Source organism: Cynocephalus volans, chromosome 7 (assembly GCF_027409185.1).
Source record: "Cynocephalus volans isolate mCynVol1 chromosome 7, mCynVol1.pri, whole genome shotgun sequence".
Classification (NCBI taxonomy): domain Eukaryota; kingdom Metazoa; phylum Chordata; class Mammalia; order Dermoptera; family Cynocephalidae; genus Cynocephalus; species Cynocephalus volans.
This window is the reverse complement of record NC_084466.1, coordinates 131,424,422-131,452,124: the sequence shown is the minus strand read 5'-3', so window position 1 is coordinate 131,452,124 and position 27,703 is coordinate 131,424,422. Positions and strand designations below refer to the sequence as shown.

The following is a 27,703-nucleotide window of genomic DNA, read 5'->3' as shown; positions in this document are numbered from 1 at the left end:
TAAGTTTGAAATGTAATTAGAGTCTTTCTTCCCTGGTCCTGAGTCCTTTGGTTAGGCTGGAAGTTTACTAAGAGTGTTTAATTTCTCCTATGTATACCTGCCTGCTACAGCTACCATATTCATTCCCAACATTTGCTTTCACATTTTCAGATGAATCATCCTGCTTTCTGTTTTATCTTCTACAGCAAATCATAATACTACTCCTCTGATATTATTTTCATCATGTCATTTCCCTTATGGTAACTTATAGTAGATCCTAAGTATATTAAAACTAAGTTCCTTAGCCTATCACTCAAGGCAGATGTCTTCTTGCCCTTTTTCTATTCTTATTTTTTGTCTTTTCTTGTCAGCTGGCTGCATATCACCTATTCATTATGACTTGTTCCTTTATACTTTCTCATCCTTATGCTTCTTGCCATGTCCTCCTAGATCATGTTCATTATTTTAATATGGTTTCACTTATCTCCCTTTTTCTTTCTTTCTCCTGCCACATTATATTATTGTCCTGTGTTGCTGTGCATTTATGTTGTTCTGTTTTTGTTCTGTGGTAGTTTCATAAAGTATCATTTTTTTCCCATTAGCTTGTGGACCATTGCTATATAGTCCCGTGAAGGATTGAAACTATTAACCTTTTGTTTTCCCTCTTCCCACAAACCTTGCTCTGTAAAAATAGAACAGTGAATTAGGAAATAAATTCCCTTTTTTCCTTTGAGTTGTTCATAGCCTGGATAGATAAAACTTAATGAAACAATTAGCCCATAACATTGCGTAATTAAATGTTAGACTAATTAAATGTGTGCTGCTAATTTTAAGGGTCTCAGGAACTAGAGAGATGTTTTTGAATGTGTCTTCTTTTGTTGTGTAATTATAGAAGCAGAGAAGATTGCACAAGTGGCAAAAATTCGGTTTCAGCAGAAGGTGATGGAGAAAGAAACTGAAAAGCGCATTTCTGAAATTGAAGGTACATTGGGGAGCAATGAGGTTTTGACTGTGCCACATTTTTGACTCAGGGATTGGGCTCTTGTTGTGGTGGGTGGGAATGCCAAAGACAGAATAATCTAGTCTGGAGGAACTAGCTGATAGTCCAGACAGATTTTTAAGATTTGCTATTATCTAGCTCTTGGTTTGGTTTGTGACTGTGGGTATTTCAATTTTTCGTCCCTTCCTTAAACTGGGGCTTATTAGCTACCACTTTCTTCTCAGGTAAAAATTACGCATAATCAATTGTAAAAAGTGTACGAGTTAATAAACACCACCACCACCAGTTTCTTTTCCACTTGTTCCCCCCACCCCAAAAAAAAATTTGGAAAAACAGAAGCCCCAATATTCATGAAGGATCTGAAACTCCTTGATTTCATATAGTAAGATGTTAATGTTCTTAGTTCACAGACTTTTGCATGTATAGTACTGCTTTCTATCTTTCTGTGTCAACTGCTTATAGATCAAATTTGGAGGGGATGGGGACATTGCAGTAAATAAAGCAGAACTTTCATGTCTGGACTTAGTTATTTTACTTGAAGCCTTTGGGTGATGGGAAGTAGGAGAAGGGATGGAGGAAAGAAGAAGCAACTTCAGGTAGAAAATGAGTGGGCTCAGATGAGCTGAGAGTTACACAACAGATTCAAGAGTATTCCCGTTTGAGAAGGAGCTGTCTGGGGACTGGGATTTGAAAACTGTTAATGTTGTTATAAATGTTTAAAGTGAAGTAAGCAGTTGAAATATTAGGTGGTGGAGAATGGGACTCTTACCAGCTGAGGGAATGGATTTCGAACTTTCCTTTGTTTTAAACACCCTGACTCTTTTACTTGCTAGATGCTGCATTTCTGGCCCGAGAGAAGGCGAAAGCAGATGCTGAGTATTATGCTGCACATAAATATGCCACCTCAAACAAGGTGACTGGTTCTCCATGCCACTTTCCTGGTGATACAATTTGGGGTTTTGCTTTTCCTTTTCAGGGGCTCTAATATGATAGAGGTGATTTTATCCAACGTCAAGGAAGGGTAGTGACCAGCACATCCTCCAGAATCAGCCAATCACTTAGCAAGACATACTGCACTCTTATTGGGTATGGAACTTTGTATAGTTCTTTATAAAAGAGAGGAGCTAGGGCAAAAGCAAACTGATACATAAACACAGGTCAAATACCATACATCCATTCATTTGTACTGCAGTATAATCAGTAAAGTTGAAGGTTTTCTCTGGAAATGACAAGAGTGACAGGAAAAGAGTAAAGTTCATTTAGAATTGCTTTCTAGATAAGGTAGCTTTTTTGGTAGGTTCTAAGCTTTAGAGTAGTGTTTCTCATTGGACACATTCTCGGCATTTTGGAGTGAGGTATTTTTTCATTGTTGAAGACTGTTTTATGCATTGTGGGTTATTTTGCATTCCTGGCCCTTGACTACTAAATGTCAGTAGTGCTCATCAGCTGTTTTAACAACCACACATACACATATTTCTAAATGCCCCCAATTGAGTACTTCTTGTTTATGGATTTAAAAAAACAGTTCCAGTCATGAGGAATTACTTGAGAAGGTATGGGTGAGCGATTTTTGTGTAAGTACTAGGGTAAGTTGGCTAGAGAGTATAGGCCTAGTCAGCTGAAGTTATTTAATTAAGAGGCAGCTAGAACACCTGTAGTATTTTGAGAAGGGAAGGATATATCCATGATTTATAAGGTTATTAGTTGTAGAGTAAATTAGAACAGATAAAGGATAAGATAGAGATTGCTGAAGTGTACAATGCAGTTTGAAGGATTAGAGTGAAGATTTAAGGTGTAGACAGGGCTTCAATTTTCAATATAGAAAGGAACAGCATAGTCTGTATTTAGAAGAAATGCTAAGATATGATAGGTTGACAGAATGAAAGTTGTCAGTACTGTGAACACCAGGATAAATTTAGAAATAAACTTAACATTGGAGGGCACAACTGTATAGAAACCGAATGGAATTTGGTCATGAAGAAGGCAAAATAGGAAACTAGTTTATAAAACTAGCAGTCCAAATTTGTAATGGAAGAAGCGGCCAGGCACGAATTAAGACCTTACCATTGAGGTCAGCCTTATTCTGAAAGGGGCAATAAATAGTTTTTTGCCATTTTGGAAAATGCTACTTATATACCAACCTACATTAAAAGGCTTAGGAATTAATTTGGTTGTGCAGTTTTAGTCTATTTCTGCTCCTTATAAACAGAACTCCTGAAACTTGGTAATTTATAAAGAAAGGAAATTTATTTCTTATAGTTTTAGAGGCTGGGAAGTCCAAAGTCCAGGAGACACATCTGGTGAAGGCATTCCTCTTGGTGGTAATGCTCCACAGCAATGCAGGGTGTCACATGGTGAGAATGGGCTGAGTAAAAGAGCTGAACTCCTCACTTGCCCTCCTTATAAAGCCATCTGAAGCATACCCATTACTCCATGAATGGATTAATTCATTCACAAGGGCACAGTCCTCACAATCTAATCACCTCTTAAAAACCCTACCTTTCAGTTACCATAATAGCATTTTCCACCCTCTTAACACTGTTACAATGGAAATTAAGTTCCAATATATGAACTTTTGGAGGACATATTTGACCCATAGCATGCGCTATTACCATATTTGATTGCAATGTTTTGACAGAGGTTATGAATCAACTGGAGAGGATAGAGATCCAGGGAGTGAAAGATGGCAGAGTGCAGAAAATAGAGGCTTTGGGCCTGCGAAGGACAAGATGGGCTTTTGCCTGGAGGACAGTCTGAGACTCAAGATGAGGAGAGTTTCACTAGGGAGGGTTCGGAGGGGGTTTGGGAGGCATATATTCCAGGGAACAATGAAAATGAGTTTTAATCAAATCCAGAGAGGTTTTGGTTGGATATATTTTGGCACCATGATTTAAATAAAACAGAATGCTGTGGGACAGTGAGGGAGGTAAAGAAAAGAGACCAAATCTCATGACTTCTTGAGATCTTTTCTAGTTCTACAATTTGGTCAAGAAAAGCAGAATCACTGACACCTGATAATAAGGTTATGAGCTCAGGCCCTTCCTTTGAAGCTCTGCCACTCTCATTCGTTGGCCTGTATACCTCTCTCAAAAAAATCAGCAGAAATTCCAGACCAATTCCAGGTTGAATTCAGTTAGATGAAATTAGAAAGCATATACAAAAGTACTTCATAGGCCCTAAGTTGCTGTAGAAATGTTAGTTATTATCATTAAATAGTTATCATTAATTTTTCCCCCAAACCCTTCTTACCAATCCTTTTATTAAAATGAACAGCTTCTCCTGCATTGACAGACTTGTTGAAGGAGTCTTAAGTCAGGAACATAGCTGTTAATGTGATAGTCACACCTCAAAGTGAGAGAATCACTGGCAACCATTCAGAGTTGAGTCATGTTATTCAAAAGAGCAACAGGAGAAGCGGATGTAGGGAAAGAGAGAGATGACTATTGCACCAGCGTGTCTTGATGCGTTTGCTCTTGTTTGTCCCACACAGCACAAACTGACCCCGGAATATCTGGAGCTCAAAAAGTACCAGGCCATTGCTTCTAACAGTAAGATCTACTTTGGCAGCAACATCCCTAGCATGTTCGTGGACTCCTCTTGTGGTTTGAAATATTCAGATGTTAGGACTGGAAGAGAAAGCTCCCTTGCCTCTAAGGATGCTCTCAAACCCTCTGGAGAGAGCCCTATCCAAAACAAGGAGAGCACAGGTTGATGCAAGAGGTGGAAATATTCTCCTATATCAAGATGTGGCCCAAGAGTTTCAGTGGGAACAGTGGTTATATGGACTCTTCAGAGAACTTACAGAGAACTTGTGCTCCATCTGTTCTGCCTCTCCTGTGATAGTCCTGCTTTGTCAGCTGATTGCAGGATAGAGCCAGCTGTCTGGCACTCAAATGGTCTTTACAGCCACAGTTTTATCAAGTGTCCTGTATGTGTTTCTTTCTAAACTGGTACTCATGAATGAGGGAAAGTCTGATGCTAAGATACTGCCTGCACTGGAATGTTAAACACTAAATATATAACAAGCTGTGTTTTTCTAAGCTGAGATTTATTGAGTAATGTTTACATTGGTCCCTGGGGAAATGTGTGCTCAACCATTCAGAGAGAAAATGGCCAGGATATGGTAAGTTAAAGAAGACTGATTATACCTGGAACCCAGGCTCTCTCTTTGGGGTCCAGTCTCAGTATTCATCCATGTGATTAACATCCAGGTCACCAAGGTTCCCAGGAAATGATCTTCCACTTGAGCAAAGATTTACTTGATTCGATTTGCACCTTTCTGTTTTCCAACAGTCACGTTGGTGGCCTGCAGACATGTGTGCTTTGCCACCTAACCAGAGATTCCTCATAGAGGTTCCTAATCACTAGTTCATTGCATTAATAGGCTCAGCGATAAAGAGGTCTTGGTTTGAAGCTTTGGGTGATATGAAATCTTTCCTGTGAGCCCAAGCTCTGGGGCCCTGCATTTCCTCCATTGGGTGATGACTGTCAGCATCACTGCTCATGCCATGTGTGACTAAGGTGCCTGGTTTTTAGCCACAATTAACTCCTTATGTCACCTCTTAGCTGTGGCTGGCCGAGAGCGGGAAAGGGCTTTAACCAGAAATAGGAGCAGCATACAATTCTTAGCCTTTACTGCACAGTATTGTATCAATTGCAGGAAGTTTTTATTTTTAAAACTGGATTTGGGGTACATTAATTTGCTCCAGCCCTTCTGCTTAAAGGCCAAATCCTAGGGCTGCCATGGTTACTCGCATGTAATTCTCCTTAATATTGTTCATCAGGAGCCCACACAGTGTTGAACAGAGAGTAACCTAAAAAGTATCCTTGGTCATAACATTGGCTCCTTCCCTCCTGGCCCGGAGATGATGAAATCAAAGTTACATCTCCAACTTTCACCTTCCCTAAGAGATCAAGATTTTACTGACTTCCTGGCAACCAGCAAATTTAATTTTCCGTGAGAAGATGACAGAGTTAACTTGTGGCAATAGGAGACCTACTTCATACGGACTTTTTCTTCCTTCAGATTAACTTTCCTGGAACCGTGTGCCGCATAGTTAGGCCTGAGTTTCTGTGACTTGTTAAGACACCTCTTGTGTGCACCATGTTGAAGCCAGACAGAAAAGTCATGGGACCACTCCAGAAACCTTTCAGCTGTCAGTACTGTCAGCTTCGTGACAGCTTGTGGGTTGTGCCAAATACTTTATTTGGGAAAGGAAAGCCCAGATTTGAATGGGTTTTTTCCCTGGGCCTTATACTATAGAGGCATTTGTAATATGGAGAAAATAATTTTTTTTGCTCATTTAATACTATACATTCTCTTTATGAATGAATTTTGTGTTCTTTAGCCCTTCTTAAAAGATTTTGTGAATTATAAAAGTAAACCTTGAACTTGTCATATTGCTGCAGATAAATAATGATTGTTGTAGGAAATCTGGATCATTGACCTCTGTGCTTTTATTCCTAGAGATGTTTCCTATTCACATGAGTGAAAAGCTGTTGCCCCAAAGTGATGACTGTGGGTTTTCTTACCAGCCACAAGCCCTGGTGGCAGGGTTGAAGAACAGGGAAATGCCATTGTGGAGTTTTAAAGAGAGCACTTCCACTGAAACTCCCCATGGGTGTGCTTCCCTGCACCCACTCAGTGAGCTCAAAGTCTAGCCATCCTTCAGGGATGTTCCTTTTGGCAATTATATACTGTAATCTTGAAGTCTAAATTTATATGTGAAATGCTACATTTTTAAAAATAAGACACTAAATAAAATTATTTTACTATCAGTGATTTGTGTTTTTTCCCATGTCTCCATTCTTTTCTGTTGTCTTAACATCCTAAGGCTGTCTTGCCAATTCAACTAGGTAACCAGTTTATTTCCTGGTTTAATTTAACTGTAGAGACTTTTCTTATGCTTTTCCCAGAATACTGCCTACCTGGTATAAGAATTTTAAAAACAGTTTCCACTCTTTCCTGATTCCTGGAATTTAATAAAGAACAGGGCCCAGCAGCAGAGGAGCAGAGAAGGAGAATAGAGTGTCGTGCCCCTTGGAGCCTTCCCTGAGAGTTAGAAGGGAGGAGGTGGTTATACTGAGGAAGAACAACTTGTGTAACTCGTACCTAGCAGTGATGATATGGTATAACTAACTTCACCGATTCAGATGTTTTTGGCCCAAGAGCCAGGCTTGGACTTGCTCTTCCCAAGCACTCTACATTCCCTCCTGGGGACAATTTTCACGGTGATGTTGGGCCAGCAGGGAGTGGTAATGGGGGGTTTGGAGGAAAGCAGCCCTTCACTCTCAGGTTCTTCTGGGATCCAGCCCCACAGTATCCTATATCAGCTGCTGCAGACCAGGGAGATTTAACTAATTTGAACTGATTATTCTGTAGGCTTTTGGTAGGTATTAAAATGAAGTGATTTCTGCTGCTTGCTGTGGGGAAGAAATTTCACGGCTCCTCATTGCTTTAGGATTAAGTCCCAAATGAGTGAGTGCAAGGCTCTCCCTGTTCTGGCTCCTGCTGGCCTCTCCAGCTACTCTTCTGTAGGGTCCTTGATTGCACCTTCTCTCTGTCCCTTTGCATATGTTGTTCCATCTGCCGGGTTCATTTTTCCTCCCTTGTAGTCCCAACTTCGCTTTGGTTGCTCATAATGATTCTTCATCTCTTCTTCAGAGAGGTGACCCTGAACTACTTGCTCGGGTTAGCTTCTTGTACCTCCCCCTCTGTAACACTCTTCTTATCTCTCATTACCTGCCTAACGTGTGTTTTCAAAAATGCTGAGCTCACTGAGGGCAGGGACTGACTGCTGTTCCTGGGGGGTAGTATCTATTGCTAATGCCTGCTATGATGCCTGGCCCATATGAGTCGGTCAGTTTTGTTGCATGAAAGAACAAAAGGATGAATGGTAAATGCAGACAAGTAAGCAGTGGAAGAAGCAGGACTTAGAAGTTAGGCTAGAGTGTCCATGTCAGGACTTCATGTGTAGAATGGGAAGTTACCTAACATCTCTGAACCATTTACTCATCCTTGCAGGGTGGCTCTTCTGTGGGTTCAACAAGATATGTTGTACCTAGCATAGTGACTCGCACGTGGTTATTGATGAGATTCTTTGGTTCACCTAGACTGTAGGAGTCAGTATATGTTTCTGTGTCTGAGAAGACTGTAAGTTCAACTAGTGGAGTGAGCACAGTGCCTGATAGTTACAAGGGCATAACAGAACACATTGACTTATGTCTTCAGCAGCTATCAGCTAAGCTACCTGGATTTTAAAGCTCACCCATAGACCTCCAGGGACATCCCAACAAGCTGGTCCAGCTCGAAGCTCGAAGCTCTAAATTTAGAGAAAATTCTAGAGGATATGAGGCCTGCAATAGAGGCCAGGAAAACGGGTAAAACAGATAGCTAATGTGTGATGTGAAGTGGTGGCCCATGTTTTGACTTTCTCTGCCCTTTGCCAGGCTTGACAGAAGTGCTCTAGGTGAGCAGGGCAGTATGGCAGCTAATTCCAGAAAGATCAGCCCTTTCGAGCCTGGAGAAGCAGCTCTCCTTGCTTATTAACAGGAAGCAAGTAGGCTATAGTGGATGCTATGTCATATCACCCAGATTCCATGTTCTCAAGTGTGAAGCATTCATTCTCCCAGTTGCTGGGGGAATCCGTGCTGACAGCTCAGTGGAGTTGCTCTGCAAAAACTTCCCTTGGCTGAAGAAAGCCTCCCTACCCAAGAGCACACCCCCTTTCTGGGGACAGCCCACATTCAGTAAGAGGTTGATGTAGGAGTAGAAATGCCAGTAGAGTTACTTGAACCCAGCAATTTGTCCAAAAACAAATTTGCATTGTTTTTCCCCATTTGCAAGTGTGTTGGGATTTGCATCTTAACAGTTACAATAACCATAGCTGGAATTCAGACACATAAGGAAAGTTCTGACAAACTGGGTATATGACTCCTCGGGCACCCTCCTGCAATTCTGCTCAACCTCACCTCTAATTCCAACTGTGGCTGTAGTGGACATTTCCACACAGGCATCAACTCTTTTCCTCTGACTGCATCTCACTTCGCACATGCACTTCACATGCTGTTTTTCACCTCAGGGATCCTCCAACACTATGGAAATGGCAGTCAGTCCATGTGTACACTCATCCCACGTAGGCACAAGAGTGAATACTCCAGGGACAATTCTCACCCAGAAGGAGACAGGAGCACAAATGGTCAGAGATGACCCCAAAAAGTTTTTCAGTGGAGACAACAACCCTCCTGACACAATAGGAGAAATAACGTGAGCATCAAATTAAATGCAATTCAGCAAATGTTGAGTACCTGATATGTGCCGGAAAACCTAAGATGTGTAAAATAATGGACCAACAGTAAACAACACAGCCGTAAGACAGCCATATGTCTGCTCTCTTAGAATCAACAATCTCATGGTAGACCTTCATCAAAGAATTTCAAATATGATAAGGCTAAATGGTAGTGCTGAAAAAAGAGAGGGGAAAGATGAGAAACAGTGCTAGCCAGGTACAGATCAGGAGTTAATAAGAAAACTCAGTTTAAAAATGGGCAAAGGATCTCAATAGACATTTCTGCAGAGAAGGTATACAGATGGCCAATAACAGCATGGAAGATGTTCAACCTCATAGGCATGAAAATGCAATGGGATACCACTTTACACCCACTGGGATGGTTATAATAAAGACTAAGTGTTGGCAAAGAAGTGAAGAAATTGGAAACCTTATACATTGCTGGTGGGCGTGTAAAATGATGCAGCCACTTTGTTAATGTCAAAATTAAAATTTTGACAGTTCTTCGAAACTAAACAGTTACCATATGACCCAGCAATTCCACTTCTGGATATCTACCCAAAAGAATTGAAACATGTCCACACAAAGTCTTGCACATTAATGGTCATAGCATTATTCATAGTATCCAGAAAATGGAAACAACCCAAATGTCCATCAACTCATGAATGGATAAATAGTGCTGCTGGTATAGCCATACAATGCATTATTCCCTAAAAAGGAATGAAGTACTGATACATGGTACAACATGGATGAACTTTGAAAACATTATGCTAGGTGAAAGAAGCCAGTCACAAAAGGCAACATATTGTATGATTCTATTTATATAAAATGTTCAGAATAGGCAAATTTGTACAAACAAAAAGTAGATTGGAGGTTGCCAGAGGCTGGGAGGAGGGGGAAATGAGCGCCCGTTAATGGGTATGGGGTTTCTTTTGGGGGTAATGAAAAAGATTACAAAATTTTATTTTGGTGGTAGTTGTACAACTCTGAATATACTAGAAACTACTGAACTGTATACTTTAAAAGGATGAATTGTATGATATGTGAATTATATCTCAAACTGTTTAAAAAAATAAATAAAAGTATCAGGTAATGGTGTGGAGACTTCAGTTCATGGACCTTCCAGGAATGGGAAAAAAGTCAGTATAGACACAGCATTATTGGTGAGAATGGGAGCGTGGAAAGGTGACACTGGAGAGGTAGGCGTCAAGAGAGGGAAAGTGTGAGGCAGATCATGGTGGGCCATCCAAGTCTTGTTATGCATCAGTGACTAAACCTTTCGAGTGAAACCTTTCAAGAGTTTAAGCAGGGGACTGAATGAGTAAGTACTTTTAAAAGTGCCCTTTCTCAACATGTTTACCAGTCCACTCTATTCACCTACTTTCAACATCCAAATCAACATTAAAGTTCTGACTTTTCACAGTATTTTCAAAGTTAATAATTTACCTCTCTGCAATGTCTGCAAATGTGTACTTGCAGAAACTCAGCAAGAACACCAGTGGAAATACAGAAAATACCAGAAGAAATACAGAAATGTGTGTGAGGACCCTCAGCTGATTACCTTTACCTTGGTTCTTCTCCGTCATCAGCTGTGGCCCCATCCCAGCTTACTGGTCCTAAAGCCCTTCAAGTAAAAATCGTCCTGGTTGTTGTGCTAATGAATACACAAGTAAAGGCTGATAGGCAACTTTGTTTAACGGAAATGTCTGCTATGGGAAATACAGAGAGATGTCTGAAATAAAGGAACATGACAAAGTTGAAACCATTTAACAAAGAATTTTAGTGCTACATGGATTTTTAATGTTTGCTACAATAATAGGAAACCACAGTAGACTTTTAAAATATTTTTAAAAGATTTATTATAGTAACAAATCCCCCATAGTAATGTATAAACCATGAGACAGTAATAGTAAGATTTATCTCAGAGAATAAGTTAATAGCATTAATTATTTTAAATGCAAATAAAAATGAAAAGACATTTTTCAACTACCAAGTTAGTACACATTTTCTTTTTCTTTATTGTGGCAAAATATACACAACATAAAATTTACCATTTTAACCATGTTTAAAGTATACAATTCAGAGGCAATAAGTACATTCACAAGGTTGCGTAACCATCACCATTATCCATTTCCAGAATGTTTTCAACATCCCAAGCAGAAACTCTGTACCTATTAAACAATAACTCCGCATTCCCCTCCTCCCAACCCTTAGTAACCTAACTCTGCTCTACTTTCTGTGTCTGTGAATTTACCTATTCGAGATACCTCATATAAGTGGAATCATACAATATTTACCCTTTTGGGTCTGGCTTATTTTACTTAGCATAGTGTTTGCAAGGTTCACCCATGTTTTAGCACATATTAGAATTTCATCCCTTCTTAAGGGCGAATGATATCCCATCATATATACCATGTTTTGTTTATTCATTCCTCTGTTGATGGACACAGTAGTAGACTTTTAACTGATGAGAAACATGATAAAAAGCAATGTTTGAGGAAGACGACTCTGACTGCTGTGTTTTTCCAAATAAGATTTCAGAATATATGATCTACTTTTTTTCTAATTTGTGAATTTAATTATATGAACAATTTCAGAAAGTTATGAAAAATAAAATGAAGCTTTATATGTAATGGATCATCTATGCTGAAAAGAGAACGTGCATCTAATGGGGATGCTTCAAAAATCTGAGGGATAATGTTGCAGGTTTTCTGAGTAAGAGATAGGAAAATTATGAACCCTTCTGAATCTCAAGATTCCGCCAAGTAAACACACTCAAATTACAATTTTTTTCCAAGCCCAAGAACTCAAGATCATCTTTGGCCAGCAGGGCACACCCTCTGCACAAGACTACTTTCTAACAAGCAATCCAAACAGTTGCTAACCTCCAAGGGCTGAAACGGAGCTGCTAGAACTCATGCGCTTGTTCTTGTGATTTGCATCACTTGCCTGATTTTCCTTTTTACGTGGAAGAAAAGTCACACGGGGAAAGCTCCACCTTGGCCCGACTCCCCTTCTCATCATTGGGAATATGCTGCAACTAAACCCCACGAACATCCCTGCCTCTCTCTCCAAGGTAAGGGGCTTTGATTCTGGGGCTGTGCATCTCCGAACACCCTGGGCTAGCAGTCTTACCGCAATCTTTCTCAGTGTTGCTTATTATCATGGAGGCACTTTTGGGTGTTTATTTCTGTATTACAAGACAAATATCCTCTGCCTTTCGGGACCAGATCACTTTGGAGCAGGTAGTGAGGGGTGCTGACCTGACTTGAGATATTGGTTTAATTCCAGTGAATGAGAAAGTTCTGGGATCAGAACATATTTTAAATGAAAGGTTTCCAGTCCCCTCAGTATATAACACCAAAAGGCAAGCCCAGCAAATGTAAAAATGAAATGAATGTCCTTTTATATTATTATCATTTTATATGAAATGATCTGTGGGAAGCTTTGTGATTCTTCTTCTAAAGAATGGTCCCCCATTCCCTCCCCAACACACTGCTCACACGCAGCTCAGCTCTGCCACCCTGGCTGACATTTGCATCTTTGGAAATACACTTGGGAGGAAAGACATTGTCTCCATGAGTTCTTTGAGCAAAAGCCTATTCTCCAGGACCAAAGAAACAGTACCGGACATTTCTCTGATTATAAACCTTAGCACTAAATAATTTATTAGATAAACATTTAATGAGCCCAAACTTCTTGACAAAAGTCTTTTAGACTCAGAATACTACAATGAGCGAAAGAGGGGGGAAAAAAAACCCTGCCTTGCACAACTCATATTTTGGTAAGGGGAGTCAGACATAACCAAAACAAGTCCGTAATGTTTATATATAGTGCCGTAGTATTATAAATACTATGGAGAAAAATAATGCAGAGAAGGGTAGCAGAGGTAAATTTTTTAAAACATAGATTATTTTTAGGAGGAGTTTAGGTTCACAGCAAAACTGAGTGAAAAAATAGAGAGTTCTCGTATATCTTCTGCCCCCACATATGCACAACCTCTGCCACGACTGACATCCCACACCAGAGTGGTACATCTGTTACAACTGATGAACCTACACCAACATGTTATCATCACCCAGAGTCCATAGTTTACATAGGGTTCACTCATGGTGTTGTATTTCTATGGGTTTGGGTAAACTTATAACGACATGTATCCACCGTTACTGTATCATACAGAAAAGTCTCATTGCCCTGAAAATCCCGTGTCCTGTCTATTCATCCCTCCCTCCGTTCTAACCCTTGGCAACCACGAATCTTTTTAATTTCACCATAGTTTTGCCTTTTCCAGAATGTCACACACCTGTAGTTGAAATCATACAGTCTGTAGTCTTTTCAGTTTGGCTTCTTTCACTTAATAAAGTAATATACATTTAAGATTCCTCTATGTCTTTTCATGACTTCAATGCTATTCTTTTTAGCATTGAATAATATTCCATTGTCTGGATGTATCACAGTTTACTTATCCATTTACCTACTGAAGAACATATTGGTTGCTTCCAAGTTTTGGCAATTATGAGGAAAAATGCTGTAAACATCCATGTGCTGGTTTTTGTGTGGACATACGTTTTCAGTTCCTTTGGTTAAATACCAAGGAGTGCAACTTCTGGATCATATGGTGAGAGTATGCTTGGTTTTATAAAAATCTACCAAACTGTCTTCCAAAGTGGCTGGATCATTTTTTACATTCCCCTGGGCAACGAATGAAAGTTCCTGTTGCCCCACGTCTTCACCAATAGCTGGTGTTGTCAGTGTTCTGGATTTTGGCCATTCTATTAAGTGTGCAGTGGTAACTGATTGTTTTAATTTGCAATGCCCTATTGATATATGATGCGGAGCATCTTTTCATATGCTTATTTGCCATCTCTCTTAGCTCATTTTCTGCAACACAGACTAAGTAATTTATAAAGAAAAGAAGTTTATTTGGCTCATGGTTGTGGAGGCTGGGAAGTCCAAGACTGAGGGGCTACACCTGGTGAGGGCTTTCTTGCTGTGTCATAACATGGCAGAAAGCATCACTTAGTGGGAAAGTGTGCATGTGAGACAGAGCAAGAGAGGGCTGAACTTCAACTGTTTATCAGGAACCCACTCTTGTGATAACCCACTCCTGCAATAACCACACTAACGCATTCACAAGGCCAGAGCCCTTAAGACCTAATCACTTCTTAAAAGTCCTGCCTCTCAGCATTGTTACAATGGCATCATTATTGTTACTATAACAACAGCTAACATTTATGAGCATTTTTATGTGCCAGATACTCTACTAAGGGTATTACATATATTATCATATTTAGTCAACATAATGGTCCCAAGAGGAAGATACTATTTTTGTTTCCATTTTTCAGGTGAAGTTACTGACGCAATAGAAGTTAAATAACTTGCCTAAATTAGAAAGTGTGGGAGTGGAGATCTGAATTCAGTCTGCTTAGTTCTAGAGCCCAGAACCACTAAGCATACTGCCTCAATCCACTAACATTTATTTTTATGTACTGCCTCTCGGATGTCCACATATATATTTTACACATGTCCATATTTTATACTGTAATTGTAGTATACAGAAATATTTGCATTCTGATTTCTTCTAAAATTTTATTAAAATTTCTTGATATTTCTAGTTTTTATAATCATCATTTTTATAGTTGTTTAACTTTCCCTAACATTGGTTTACAGTAATTGCCCTATTATTGGCATTTAGATTGTTCACATATTTCTTAAATTAGTATAGATAGCTTTGAAGTATACATATTATGACTTTTGTTGAATTATTTCCTGTATAAATTCTTAGGAGAGCAATTAATAGAGCAAAGAGAAATTTATTTTTATTTATTTATTTAAAAAAGATGACCGGTAAGGGGATCTCAACCCTTGGCTTGGTGCTGTCAGCACCACGCTCAGCCAGTGAGCCACCTGGCTGAGTATTGTTTGAGGATTGCTGAGTATTGTTCCTCTGTATTGTTTGAGGAACCTACCTCCATACCATTTTCCATAAAGGCTGCACCATTTTGCAGTCCCACCAACAGTGTAGGAGGGTTCCTTTTTCTCCGCATCCTTATCAAAATTTATTATTCTCAGCAAAGACAATTTTAATAGTTTTTGGCTGTATTTCCAAATTATGTAGTGATACACAATGTGACCAAATGAATGCACATAAGCTTGATTGCTCTGGGTACTATAATTTTTAATATTTATTTATTTATTTATTAAAATTTTATTAATATCATTTTTTTACATTCTAGGATATTGTGGCAGAGCAGCTGGGAGAGAGGGGGTAAAGGGAAAGAGGAGGGAAATGGGATGGAAGAAGGAGGAAGGAGGAGGGGTAGGACTGAGGCCTGTGGCACCCCCCCACATTCCCACATGAGAGACTGGGGGACTTCCAGAGCTGGCTTGGTCATTGCTCGGCTGGGTGCAGATGTCAGGGGATTGTGGCAAAAGCCCTTGCCTCCCCAACTCGGGAACCCAAGGCCCTTCTTACTGTGGCTTGGTGGTCATCGCTGGACTGGTTGCTTGTGTTGAGGGGGGTGTGACCAAGGCCCTCGGCCCCCGACTACCCCAGCTCAGGAGAGCCCAGGGCACTTCCTGTGGCAGCTTGGTGGTCATCACTGGGCTGGTTGCTCATGTTGGGGGGGGGCGTGACAAGCCTGAGGCCCAAGGCCTGAAGTTCCCAGCTGCCCCGGCTCAGGAGAGCCCGGGACATGTCTTGCAGCAGCTCAGTGGTTGTTGCGGGGGTGGTTGTGCTTGTTGGGGGTGTGTGGCTGAGGCCCTTGGCCCCCACCCTCAGGACTGGTAGTGTGTGTTGGGGGGCACGGCTGAGGCTCCCAGCCCTCCCCCCTTTCTGGTTTGGTAGCCCAGGGGACTTCTGGTCCTTCTAGGAGTTATAGGTGTTCTTTGGTGCAATGAAACCTTCACTAGTTAATATCAAACTTTGTCTCTGGTTGTGGGTTCTTTATTTTTTCTTTCAGTTCTGTGTTGGATTATTTGCTGTTCCCACCACTTAAACTCTGCACTGGAACTAATTTGTTGTCCTTTGTTTACTTCTAAAATGGAGAACTTCCTGTGAGGAACAGCACTTGAGCTCTGTGGTTGGGCTAAATTGCTGCTTTGCTGCTGATTCCCTGGGGAAGGGTTTTGTGCAGCTCAGGTTTTAATGGTTGGCTTTATAGGTACTTCTGGTTCTAGTGAAATCTGGTACACCTTGGTTGTCTAGAAACACTGCTCTGGGCCTGAGTCTTTTCATCAAACTGCATCTCATGCAATTCTATATTCCTGACCAGTCTCCTCTGAGTGGTTCTGTGCTGATTGAGGAGCAGATCAGCTGTCCTTGCTTTGCCCCAGTGTTCCCCCAGTCTGCCCCATCACCTGTGCTCCAAACACTTCCCATGGGATGGGCCATGCTCTGGTCCCTTGCAATGACTCACTGGCCTCTGAGTGGCTCCTTTTTTTCCATTGTGTGGCTCCTTGGTCCTATACGGGTCGACAGGAACCCTATTAGTGGTATTGCTGGCCTGGGGGCCACCAAGGCCCTCTTCTCCCCTGCTGCCTCCAAACAACTTCATCCAAAGGGCACAGCTGCGGCTTTTGCTGGCTCCTGCTCCATGTACTCAGCAGCTCCAGCCTGGAATGGTGGGAATTCAAAATGGTTGGACTGGTTTTTAATTTTCTCTCATCATGGCTTCACCTGCCTTCATGAATTCTGTAGGTCTCTCCTCTTCCCCTGAGCTCTAGTGGCCCCAGCTTAGCTGTCGTTGCCTTTTTATAGTTGTAAATTGGTTGATTTGTGGGAGAGAGTGATGCTGGGGACTGTCTATTCTGCCATCTTGACCGGAAGCCCCTGGTTACTATAATTTTTAGATGTTGTTAATTTAGTAAATATGAAATGAATATTTAAGTGATCATGTATTGAACATCCATGTGTAAGGTAAGAGATCACCATGTGTCACAGGAAACATTTAGAGAGTAAGCCAGTCACTTAATTACGGGAGACCAAAACCTAGTATGGGGAATAACACAAGTAAACAGATTATTGTGCTACGAGATAGAAAAAGTAAATTGCATTAAAGCATTACAAAAAACAAATGAAGTTAAAAGAAAAAGAGATCACCTCCAATAGAAGAGTACAGGAAAGACTTCAAAGGGAAGGTTTTTGAGATGGCTTTTAAAGAACAGCTAGAAACCCAAGGAAGTAAATAGGGCAGGAGCAGAACTGCAAACAAAAGGGAGAAAATGGGCAAAATGAGGATGTAAAACAACACAATTGAGTTTAGTGAGCAGCTATGATTGCTCCACAGCTCATGGAGTAAGAGCTGAGGGAGATACAGTGGAAAGGTTGAGGTTTTAAAGTTGTCAGGATGGGCCCTGTAGCTTGATTTTGAGTAATCTGGCAACTTTATGGATTTAGAGGAGTGGAAGAGGAAACCAGTTTGAAGATGACTGTAACTTTTAGATTCTAAAAATGTTAGAACCTGAAACATGGTGGCGTGGTATGAACAGACAAGAAGGGAAAGATGAGAAAGATATTTTGGAGATGGAATCAACAGGGTTTAGCAAATGCAGAGGCGTAGGGTGAAGGGCAGGAAGGCTGGGAAGACGCCCAGAGATTTAGATCGGGGAGCACTGGAAACCGACCGTGCATCCGGAGAGAAACAGCAGATTCAGGATACGTAACGGGCTTTGTAGAAAGGAAGAAATAAATAAAGCGTTGGTGTGGAACATATTGAGTTCCTTTGCTCCTTTGTTTCTTCTTATTCGGATTAGGCTAACATTCGTTATAACAAATTCTGAGGAGAACAGAAACATAAATCCCATACTGATCTGCTTCGAAATTGCTTATCCTCTAACAGAGAAAATTACACACAGAACTAAAGCACAAGTTAGAGATGAAATGTGAAAATAGAAATCCAGGGAATAGGTTTGTGAGATCACATGCCATTTTTGACTATTTTTAACAAAACCAGAGGATCCTCCCACACTTGGGAATATTCTCCACCTGCTAAGTATCCCCCTTGTCCAATTGCACCATTTCTGCCTCCTGTTGACCCGACCTTCAGTTCTGTTTTCTTCATGACAAACATTTCAGGTACACTATGGAACATGTGCTCTTAAATCACCAGCTCTTAATCCCTAATAAAGGGGCACTGGAAACCGCTTGTGCCACTTCAGGGCAGACACAAGGGGACAGCTTTAGGAAAAGTCAGGCTCCCTGATACAAAATGCTTTCCTGCTCTTTGCTTCTTTTTCTAGGACTCCTTATCAGTCATGGAGAGAAAACAAGTTTGGAAGCAAATGCGAAGCTTCTCTCTCATGACCCTGAGGAATTTGGAGGTGGCAAAAAGAAGCCTCGAGCAGAGGGTGCAGGAGGCCCAGTGCCTGGTGGAGGAGCTCAGAAAGACCGAGGTGAGTTCCACTGACTGTGTCCTTGGGGCTGAGGGGACTTTCTGCACACACTGCCCCAACCACACTCCCCTTTGGGGGTCACTCTGGGGCCCAGGACCTGCTCTATTAATCAGGGGGTTAGCTGGGAGTAAAGACATGGGAAGAAAATGATCTGTAACATTGCAAGTTAGGACTCTGGAGTCCTTTTGCCTGGATTCATTTCCCATCTTCAGCACTTCCTAGATGTGTACATTTGGACAAATTGCTTAACTTTTCTAAGATGCATTTTGCTTAAAAGCAAACCTCAGGATAAAGATTAAATAATATAGTGGGCAAAACATTTACACAGCATCCAACATAAATGCTCCATAATATTACTCGTTGCTATTACTACTATTATAATCTTCATATAATAATTTATATTAGCAGTACAGTATAATAATACATAGCATCTAGTATCAGATGCTATAATATACTAATACGAATACATACGCAATTTATATTTTTACAAGATGCTTACATTCTAATTTGGGAAAGTTTAGAGAAAAATAAACTATATGTATAAATCTGAGAGGAGGGAAGCCCGGTTCCTGAAATCCCAATGCAGCATGATTAAAATTCCCAATGTGGAAGTCGCTCTTTCCCAGGTCAGCCCAGCCCTTCGACCCCTCCCTCATCCTTGCCTGTGCTCCCTGCAACAAGATCTGCTCCATCCTCTTCGATGAGCATTTCCAGTCCAAGAATGGGGCATTCCGCTCCCCGATGAGTTTGTTAATTAAAAATTTTAAGCAAATAAACTTTCTGTGGAGCCAGAGGACAAGCCTGTATCTGGACTGGTGGCCGATCTCTTTGGTCCGCTGGTAGCCTGCGGGCAGGGTGCGGGGCTCTGAGCTCCTCTGACCCGCCCTCCGAGCCAAGTGCCAGCAGGTGCGCTGTCCCTTCCCCCCATGTACGTCGAGACAGTGACTGCGGTCACTTCACCCGCATCTGCCGGAGTTGCCTTCCTTGTCCCTGCAGCTCATTCGCACAGAAGAAGACAGGGCCTTGCCGGCCGCTTGTGTTTCTTTTCAGGCCCCGAGGACATTTTCCCGTCTGTGACTCTGGGGCGGCCAAAGGTGGGATGAGCAAGGGGAAGGGAAGGGGCTGCTGCTCCGGACGTGACGCCCACCCTGCCTCCCCTCCCCCGGGCTGCAGGAAGCGACCCCGCTCCACGTGGGACTCTCTCTGATCCTCCTCACGAACGCTGTATTTCGGTGGTAGTTGCCATTTTTAGATTTACAATCTACGGCTAGCACTCAGAAAGTATCTCCCTGGAAAGCACAGATAATTAAAAAGACTTACAAGTTTTATTCCAGAAGAAGTGAAGGAGCGTGCAGAGAGTCCCTGGATCGTGACAAGCCTCGGGAGCGGGTCCTGCGCGGGGTCTTTCCCTGACCCTGTAGCGGGTCTTCAAAGAGCTCACGGAGAGTCGTAGTATCTTTTAATTCCATTTTTCCACGAACTTTTGTAAGTACCTCATACTTGATCACTCCATGCAAATGCCTGAAAGCATAATCACACCGTGTAGATAATTCTTGATATATTGGTAGTTTATGGCAATGGAGAACACTATAACCATCAATAATGGAAATTAAAAAAATAACTTAAAGGCCCTCTCTTTCCTTTGTATCTCTATTACATCCTACACTTGGACGTTAGTATGTAAATGGTCTCCAAAGTAAAATACCACTTCACTACATCCTAAGCTGGTTTGGATCACCCGGTTTCCTTAGAAAAACATGCCTAAGGAAGGCGTGTTGATGTCCCTTCTACTTGCAAATTCCCCTGGAATCAGTACAGGCGTATAAAATCATTCCATTACCAAGGAGGTACAGCAAAACATCCTATTCATTCTGAGGGACTCTCAGAGGACTAGATGTTTCTCTGCAAAAGAGGGGGGGGGGGGAAACACAGCCAGGTTATCAATTCAATAATTCAAAAATTGTATTTAGCACACAATATGTACCAGACTTGTTTGGTAAAGGAATAAAATGGTGAGTCAGATTATACTCTGCAATTTTCTTTCATAGCACCCGTCACCATATAATGAAATATTTATTTAATTTACTTCTATGTTTTCCACTACACTGTATACTCCAAGAGGGCTACGGCAGTGTCAATTTTTCACACTTTGTGTCACCAGCAACTAGCATGAGGCCTGGAATATAAAAAGTGCACAATAAAAATTTTTTGAATAAATTTACTAATTAATAGCAATACAGTAACAATGAAATGCTAACAGAGGAAGTACAAGTTGCTATGGGAGAATGTGGCAGGAGCACTAGTGCTGATCTTCTAAACCAAGACCCACTGGTTAGACCCCTACACAGGCAGTAATTGAGCTAAGACCTGATGGGTGAGTAGGGTTTATTGGTGTGAAGGTGGCAGAGAAAAATACACAAAGCAGGGGAACAAGATGTGCAAAGGCCCTGAGGCAGGAGGCAGCTTGGGAATGTGAAGGACAGTGTGACTAATAACAGTGGGAGAAAAGCTGAAGCAGCAGGAGGTCAGCAGCCAAACCATCCCGCAGGACCTGGTAGACCATATTAATTAGTTTTGTTTTTATCCTAATATCAGCAGAAATTGTTTGCAGGGTCTAAGTGTTGTGTAAAGAATGATCATATTTGTGATGCAGAGGACAGATTGGAGGGGTCGACAGTGGATTCAGGGAGAGCAGCTTGGAGTCGCATTAGGGAGGGTTTCGTAGTTACAGAGCCTAAAATAGGCATTTGGATGAAAGTGATTATTAAGGCACTGCCATCTGGAGAAACTTGTATGCATGAGTATATGAATGAGAGAAACAGGATAGGGCAGGGGGAAAAGTTAAACATAGATGTGGTCTCATGTAAAGTATAGTCTCCGCCTGATCCTACAGGGGGCTCTAGAGTATGAATTGCTCAGCAGAGTTTGCCATGCCCTGAGCTGAGGGAGCTGGGCTTTTGTCCCCCTGCACCCATCAGTCATTGGCGATGGGCTGCCACAGTGGTGGTGGTATGGGGGGATCCCAACTCTCAGGTGCCTCCTGACAAAGTGGCTCCAGTGCCCAAGGAACTCCTCCAGGGAAAGTTGTAGGTGAGCCACAACAATTGGGAGATGAGTGATCTGAACCAGTAAAGGGGACCTGGCCAGGACACCAACAGCATCTTCCACATGAGACTATTGTTGTAGTCCAAGGCAGAGAGGATGGCCATGGTGCTGGTGGTGGAAATGAAGGGAAGTGAATAGAATTGAGGGGTTAGATTTAGGAGGCAAAATTAACAGTATTGGTGGTGAGCTGGGAAATGCAAGAGATGAGGAGCTATGTTCCTGGCTTGCCAAACTGGATGGACATTAGTGCCATTCGCCAATTCAGGGGACACTGGAAGGGAACATGGGCAGTTGTAACCATGCATACTAAAGCCTTGAAATCCACTGAACAAGGTAGAGGAAGGAACAAAAGGAAACTCGACAGGCTTGAAATCCACTCCTTCCTCCCTCCCCAGTTCTGTTTTCCTGTAAGATAACTATCAGTAGAAAATGAGTAGAAACTTCAAAAGTGTCCCTGCTTTCCTGCAAGTTTTTAAAAATTTTGTTCTAATGTTAAATCTCTATAACCTTGTTACGTAAGAGATTTGAGTTGTGTTAATTAAACAAAATGATTGCGTCCATCCTACTTAATTAAATTAGAGATAGAACATAAATAAAATATATGTTGACACTTCCATTTTCTATTCAACTCTCTTTACCACCAAAGATTTTTAATAATAACCTACTGGACTTTTTGTCATGAGGAGTTATTTAAAATGCTTAATATTCTTGACTCCAGATAAAGGCAGTAAGGACTATAGGTAGGAAATGACAATGTGCCTAAAATTTTGGACTTCCATATGCAGAAATCATCCCATTTTGAAATGAACAGGAGGAACATGGTATAAACAAATTGAGTGAAGAAAAACTTGAATCAGAGCTTTAAAAATGAAGTTCATTTTAAAAATAAGTACTCTTCTCGAAGTTGAAAACCAATGGTATGGAAAGCCCACCAAAACCAATCAGCAATGAAAATAATTTAGATATAGTGAAATATGGAAACTGTTATGAGCTTAGTTAGTTTTCTATTATTAAACACTCATTTATGAAAAAATTCTAGTGCCAGTTACTGTGCTGGGGACTGGGGATAAAACAAAGAATCCCTGTTCTTTTTGGTAAAGTCATTTTAAAATAAAAAGCTCACTCACCATTTTTAAGTCCTGAATGGATTTATTTTCTAAATGCTTGATAGATCCCATGTAAAAAATTATGAGTCAAAATGTCCAGCTCTATAAGTACAGTCTTCATATTGGAAATGGCATTAATAATGGTGAACATTACATGAGAGCAGGTGGGGCTGGGACTGTCTAAGTCTGTGTAAATAAAGGAAACAGTCCAGTCATGAGCCAGTGATTTCTCTACATTGTGCTCACGTGGAGCTTATCATCTAGTCTTTTCATTATATAGAAGAGAAGATAATATTTCATTGAGTATTTGTATATGTGTGACATTGTTCTAAGAGCCTCTCATCCATTAATTCTTTTAATCTTTGTAATCATCCTATGTGGTATGTTCTTTTATCCCAATATCACAGGTGATGAAACTGAATAAGGAAGTTAAGTAACTTGCCAAGGTCATAGATCTGTGCATGGGCTAACCTGGGATTTGAACCCAGAAGATTCATTTCCATGACAGACTTTTTTATCTACTATACTATGATAAACAAAATGAATCCTGTTAATAGTGAAGGGGTGTGATTGTGGAGTTTTGATAAGCCATTGCCTTCTCTTTAATTCATGTAGTCATTAGCTCTACCATACACAGGAGAAACACAACCCAGAGTCTGAATTTGACCTGGAGAACTTGGTAAACTGTGAAACTAATTTGTTTTCAGCAAGATCAGAAACAACCAGTATAACCCTGAGATATGGGCTCCTGTTCCTAATGAAACCTACCTAATAAGGTACAACAAATATCCTTGTAACCAAATTAAAGATGGGATCTTGGCACTGGAGGAGAGTAGGGTCTGTGATGCTTAGCTTTCTCTGGACTGCCTCATAGGGCATCATGAAAAGGGCTGTCTGTTGTGGTTTTGCTTTTGTAGATCAGGACTATGTCTAATGATGCTGATAAGGAAGAGAGACCTTTAAAAACTCAAAAATGTTTGTTTAAGTTTAAAAACAGGGATGAGCTTCTGAATTCCAAATCTTATCTATGAGGCGCAGTGCTAAAGAGTGAGCCCTAACTGGATGAGAGACACATGGGTTCCAGGCTAGAATCTCACCCCAGGCCTGCCAGTACCCGTGCGACCTCAAACAAGTTATTTCCTCTTGCAGACTTCTATTTTCCCACTTTGAAAATGGACCTAACTCCCCAAAGCAAATTTTTAGCTCTGATATAAGTTTGAATTGAAATTCGAAAAAAGAATTGTAGCTGGCTGGTTAGCTCAGTTGGTTAGAGCTCCGCCTTGTAACTCTGAGGTCAAGGGTTCAGATCCCTGTACCAGCAAGCTGCCGAAACAAAACAAAACAAAAAAACAACAAAAATAAAATTGTAGTAGTTGGGTAATCTCAAACACATTCTCAAAGCACAGGCTGTACAAAGCCAGTGCTTGTATTGCTCAACAAAATGGTGTTTGCCATTCCAACAAAACGTGGGAGAACTGGTGAAGCAAACAAGGAAGACTCGCCCACTAGAGTGAGAATTAAACGCTTTCCCTCTACAGTTGCTCTGCAGAAATCATGGAATAAGCTGTGATCCCTGCCACAGAGCTCCTCTCCTCACCTGGGCGGGAGAACAAACCAATTAAGGCAGGAGGCTGAGGACATACCTGACCCAGCCTTTATGTTTCCTGCAGCAAAGTTATTTATATTTGCAGCAAAATAGGGAAGAGAAATTCCATCAGCAGAGCAATGGACTGCTTGACAACATGTCTTTGACCTTGAGAACCTTTTCTAGGCCACTTTCTATCACATGTTGCAAGCGTTTCCAGAGTATTTGCAGGTCCCAAGAACACAACCCTGAGTAGCATTCAGATTCATTCATGTCTCTGCAGCCAAAGTTCATGAAGAGATTGATCATGTGATTGGATGCACCCAAAGCTCCTGCATGAAGGATAGGCTGAAGCTACGCTATGCTGTGTTGCCTGTGATACAAAGATAGATCACACTCCTTCCTTCTAACGTACCCCATGCTGGGATGCGGGACACCAAGTTCAGACAAAATGTCATCCCCAAACTAAGATGTGTCTTGAAAAGCTGACTGGGCCAGATGGGGTACCATGGTGGGGACCATGAGAGGCTTTTCAGTTCTGTTGCTAGAAGAGATGTAGTCGAGTCACTGAAAGATCACAAGGCCAGAGTCACACGGCCTGAGTTTGAAATCTGTCACTGCCAATGCAATGCACCCTCAGGCCATTCCATCACCTTTCCTAGAATGGGGGAGGCTAACCTGGGGCTTCCAAGGCCCCTTCCCACTCTCATATCAAGTGTATTAACAGAGCAATGACTCCCATTAATAAGAATCTCATGGGAAGAGAAATCTGTTTCATGATGGATGAAAAAAAGGGGGGGAAGTGATGGAAAAGGAGCCTGCAGCTCTGGGGTAATCCAGCCAGATCTCTCCTCCTTTAATCTTAATTCTCTCCTCCCAAGACCTTACAGACCAGGACATTTGGGATGTTGTTGCCTGTGACAGTTAATCTTTGTAAAGCATTTAGCATTCACTAAAATGTTTACATGCATACTAAGGATGCAGTCGGTCTTCCATAGGGATTAAGGATTTGGGCTTTACATATAAATAGTTCCAGGGCACAGGAGAGAAAGAAAAGGTGCCAAACCTGACCAAAATACTGCAAGACAGAAATGGCCATCAGTTTTACAAATATAAATTCAAAGGTTGATTAATACATAGGTCTATGCAGAAAAAGCATTCGATAAAATTTAACACCCCTTCATGATAAAGGCTCTCAGCAAAGTAGGGATAGAAGGAAAGTATCTCAATATAATAAAAGCCATTTACAACAAACCCACTGCCAATATCATCCTGAATGGGGAAAAGCTGAAAGCTTTTTCCTTAAGAAGAGGAACAAGACAAGGATACCCACCATCACCACTCCTATTTAACATAGTATTGGAAGTACCAGGCAGAGCAATCAGGCAAGAGAAAGAAATAAAGGGCATCCAGATTGGGAAAGACAAAGTCAAACTGTCCCTGTTTGCAGATGACATGATCCTATATATAGAAAAACCTAAAGACTCTACAAAAAAACTCTTAGAGCTGATAAATGATTTCGATAAAGTTGCAGTATACAAAATCAACATGTAAAAATCAGTAGAGTTTTTATACTCCAACAACGAACTAGCAGAAAAAGAAATCAAGAATTTAAGCCCATTTACAATAGTCCTCAAAACAAACAAACAAACAAACAAAAAAACCTAGGAATAAATTTAACCAAGGAAGTGAAAGATCTTTACAAAGAGAACGACAAATAACTACTGAGAGAAGTTAAAGAAGACACAAAAAGGTGGGAAGTCATTCCATGCTCTTGGATTAGAAGATTTAACATGGTGAAAATGTTCATACTACCAAAAGCTATCTACAGATTCAACACAATCCCAATCAAAATACCAATGACATTCTTCACAAAAATAGAAAAAAACAATCCTGACATTCATATAGAACAACAAAAGACCCCAATTAGAAAAAACAATGCAGAGAAAAAAAAAAAAAAAAGATAGAAAAGAAAAGAAAAAAAAAGTAAAGCTGGAGGCAAAACACTACTTGACTTCAAATTATACTACAAAGCTGTAGTAACCAAAGCAGCATAGTACTGGCATAGAAATGGACACTTGGCTTAGAGGAACTGAATAGAGAACCCAGAAATCAACCCACATACTTTAAAGCCAACTGACCTTAGACAAAGACAACAAGAAAATACATTGGGGAAAAGACTGCCTCTTCAACAAATGGTGCTGGGAAAACAGGACATCCATATGCAAAAGAATGAAACTAGACCTGCCCTTCTCATCAAATACCAAAATCAACTCAAAATAGAATAAAGACTTAAGTATAAGACCTGAAACTATAAAACTACTAAAGGAAAACACAGGGGAAACACTTCAATAAATAGGACTGGGCAAAGACCTTATGAATAAGACCCCCAAAGCACAAGCAATGAAAGAAAAAAATAAATAAATGGGATTATATAAAACTAAAAAGCTCTGCACAGCAAAGGAAACAATCAACACAGTGAAAAGACAATTTATTAGTCCATTTGTGTTGCTATAACAGAATACTTGGAACTGGGTGATTTACAAAGAAAAATGAAATTTATTGCTTACAGTTTCTGAGGCTGGGAAGTCAAAAGTCTATCTGGTGGTGACAATAGTGACCCAGGGGTCTCACATTACAAGATGGTGGAAGCAGATAGAGCAGAGACAGAGAAAGACAGACTCTCCTCTTCTTTTAAAGCAATCAAAACCACACCCCTGACCACCATTTTTAAACCATTCACTACTGCAGGGTCCTACAATCCAATCACCTCTTCAAGGCTCCACCTTTCAATTACCATAATAGGATTTCCCACCCTCTTAACAGTCACAGTGGGAGCTAAGTTTCTAATACTAAAACTTGGGAGTCATACAAATGCCCAACAGGTACTTGAAAAAATGCTCAACATCTCTAAGCATCAGGGAAGTGCATGTTAAAACCACATTGAGATATCACCTCACTCCAGTTAGACTGGCTATAATCAAAAAGACAGAGAATAACAAATGCTGGTGAGGATGTGGAGAAAGAGGAACTCTTCTACACTGTTGGTGGGACTGTAAATTAGTACAGCCACTATGGAAAACAGAATGGAGGTTTCTCAAACCACTACAGATAGACCTACCATACAACCCAGCAATCCCACTTTTGAGTATATACCCAAAGGAATGGAAATCATCATGTCAAAGGGATACATCTATTCCCATGTTCATTGCAGCTCTATTTAGAATAGCCAAGATACGGAACCAAC

General features: G+C 40.9%; 1 protein-coding gene and 1 pseudogene across 3 annotated transcripts in view; both read left to right on the top strand.

Moving 5' to 3' along the window:
* The window catches only part of ERLIN1 (ER lipid raft associated 1), a 35,722-nt gene extending 28,965 nt beyond the window's left edge, over positions 1 to 6,757 (top strand). For all 3 annotated transcript variants that reach the window (XM_063102049.1, XM_063102048.1, XM_063102050.1), the window contains 3 exons: positions 872 to 961; positions 1,813 to 1,892; positions 4,470 to 6,757. In XM_063102049.1, coding sequence (XP_062958119.1) covers positions 872 to 961; positions 1,813 to 1,892; positions 4,470 to 4,691 — 392 coding nt within the window. In that variant the 3' untranslated portion in view covers positions 4,692 to 6,757. The remainder of the gene's footprint in view (positions 1 to 871; positions 962 to 1,812; positions 1,893 to 4,469) is intronic.
* A 12,829-nt stretch (positions 6,758 to 19,586) lies between these two features.
* LOC134381784 (cytochrome P450 2C44-like) overlaps positions 19,587 to 27,703 on the top strand; it is a 28,741-nt pseudogene continuing 20,624 nt past the window's right edge.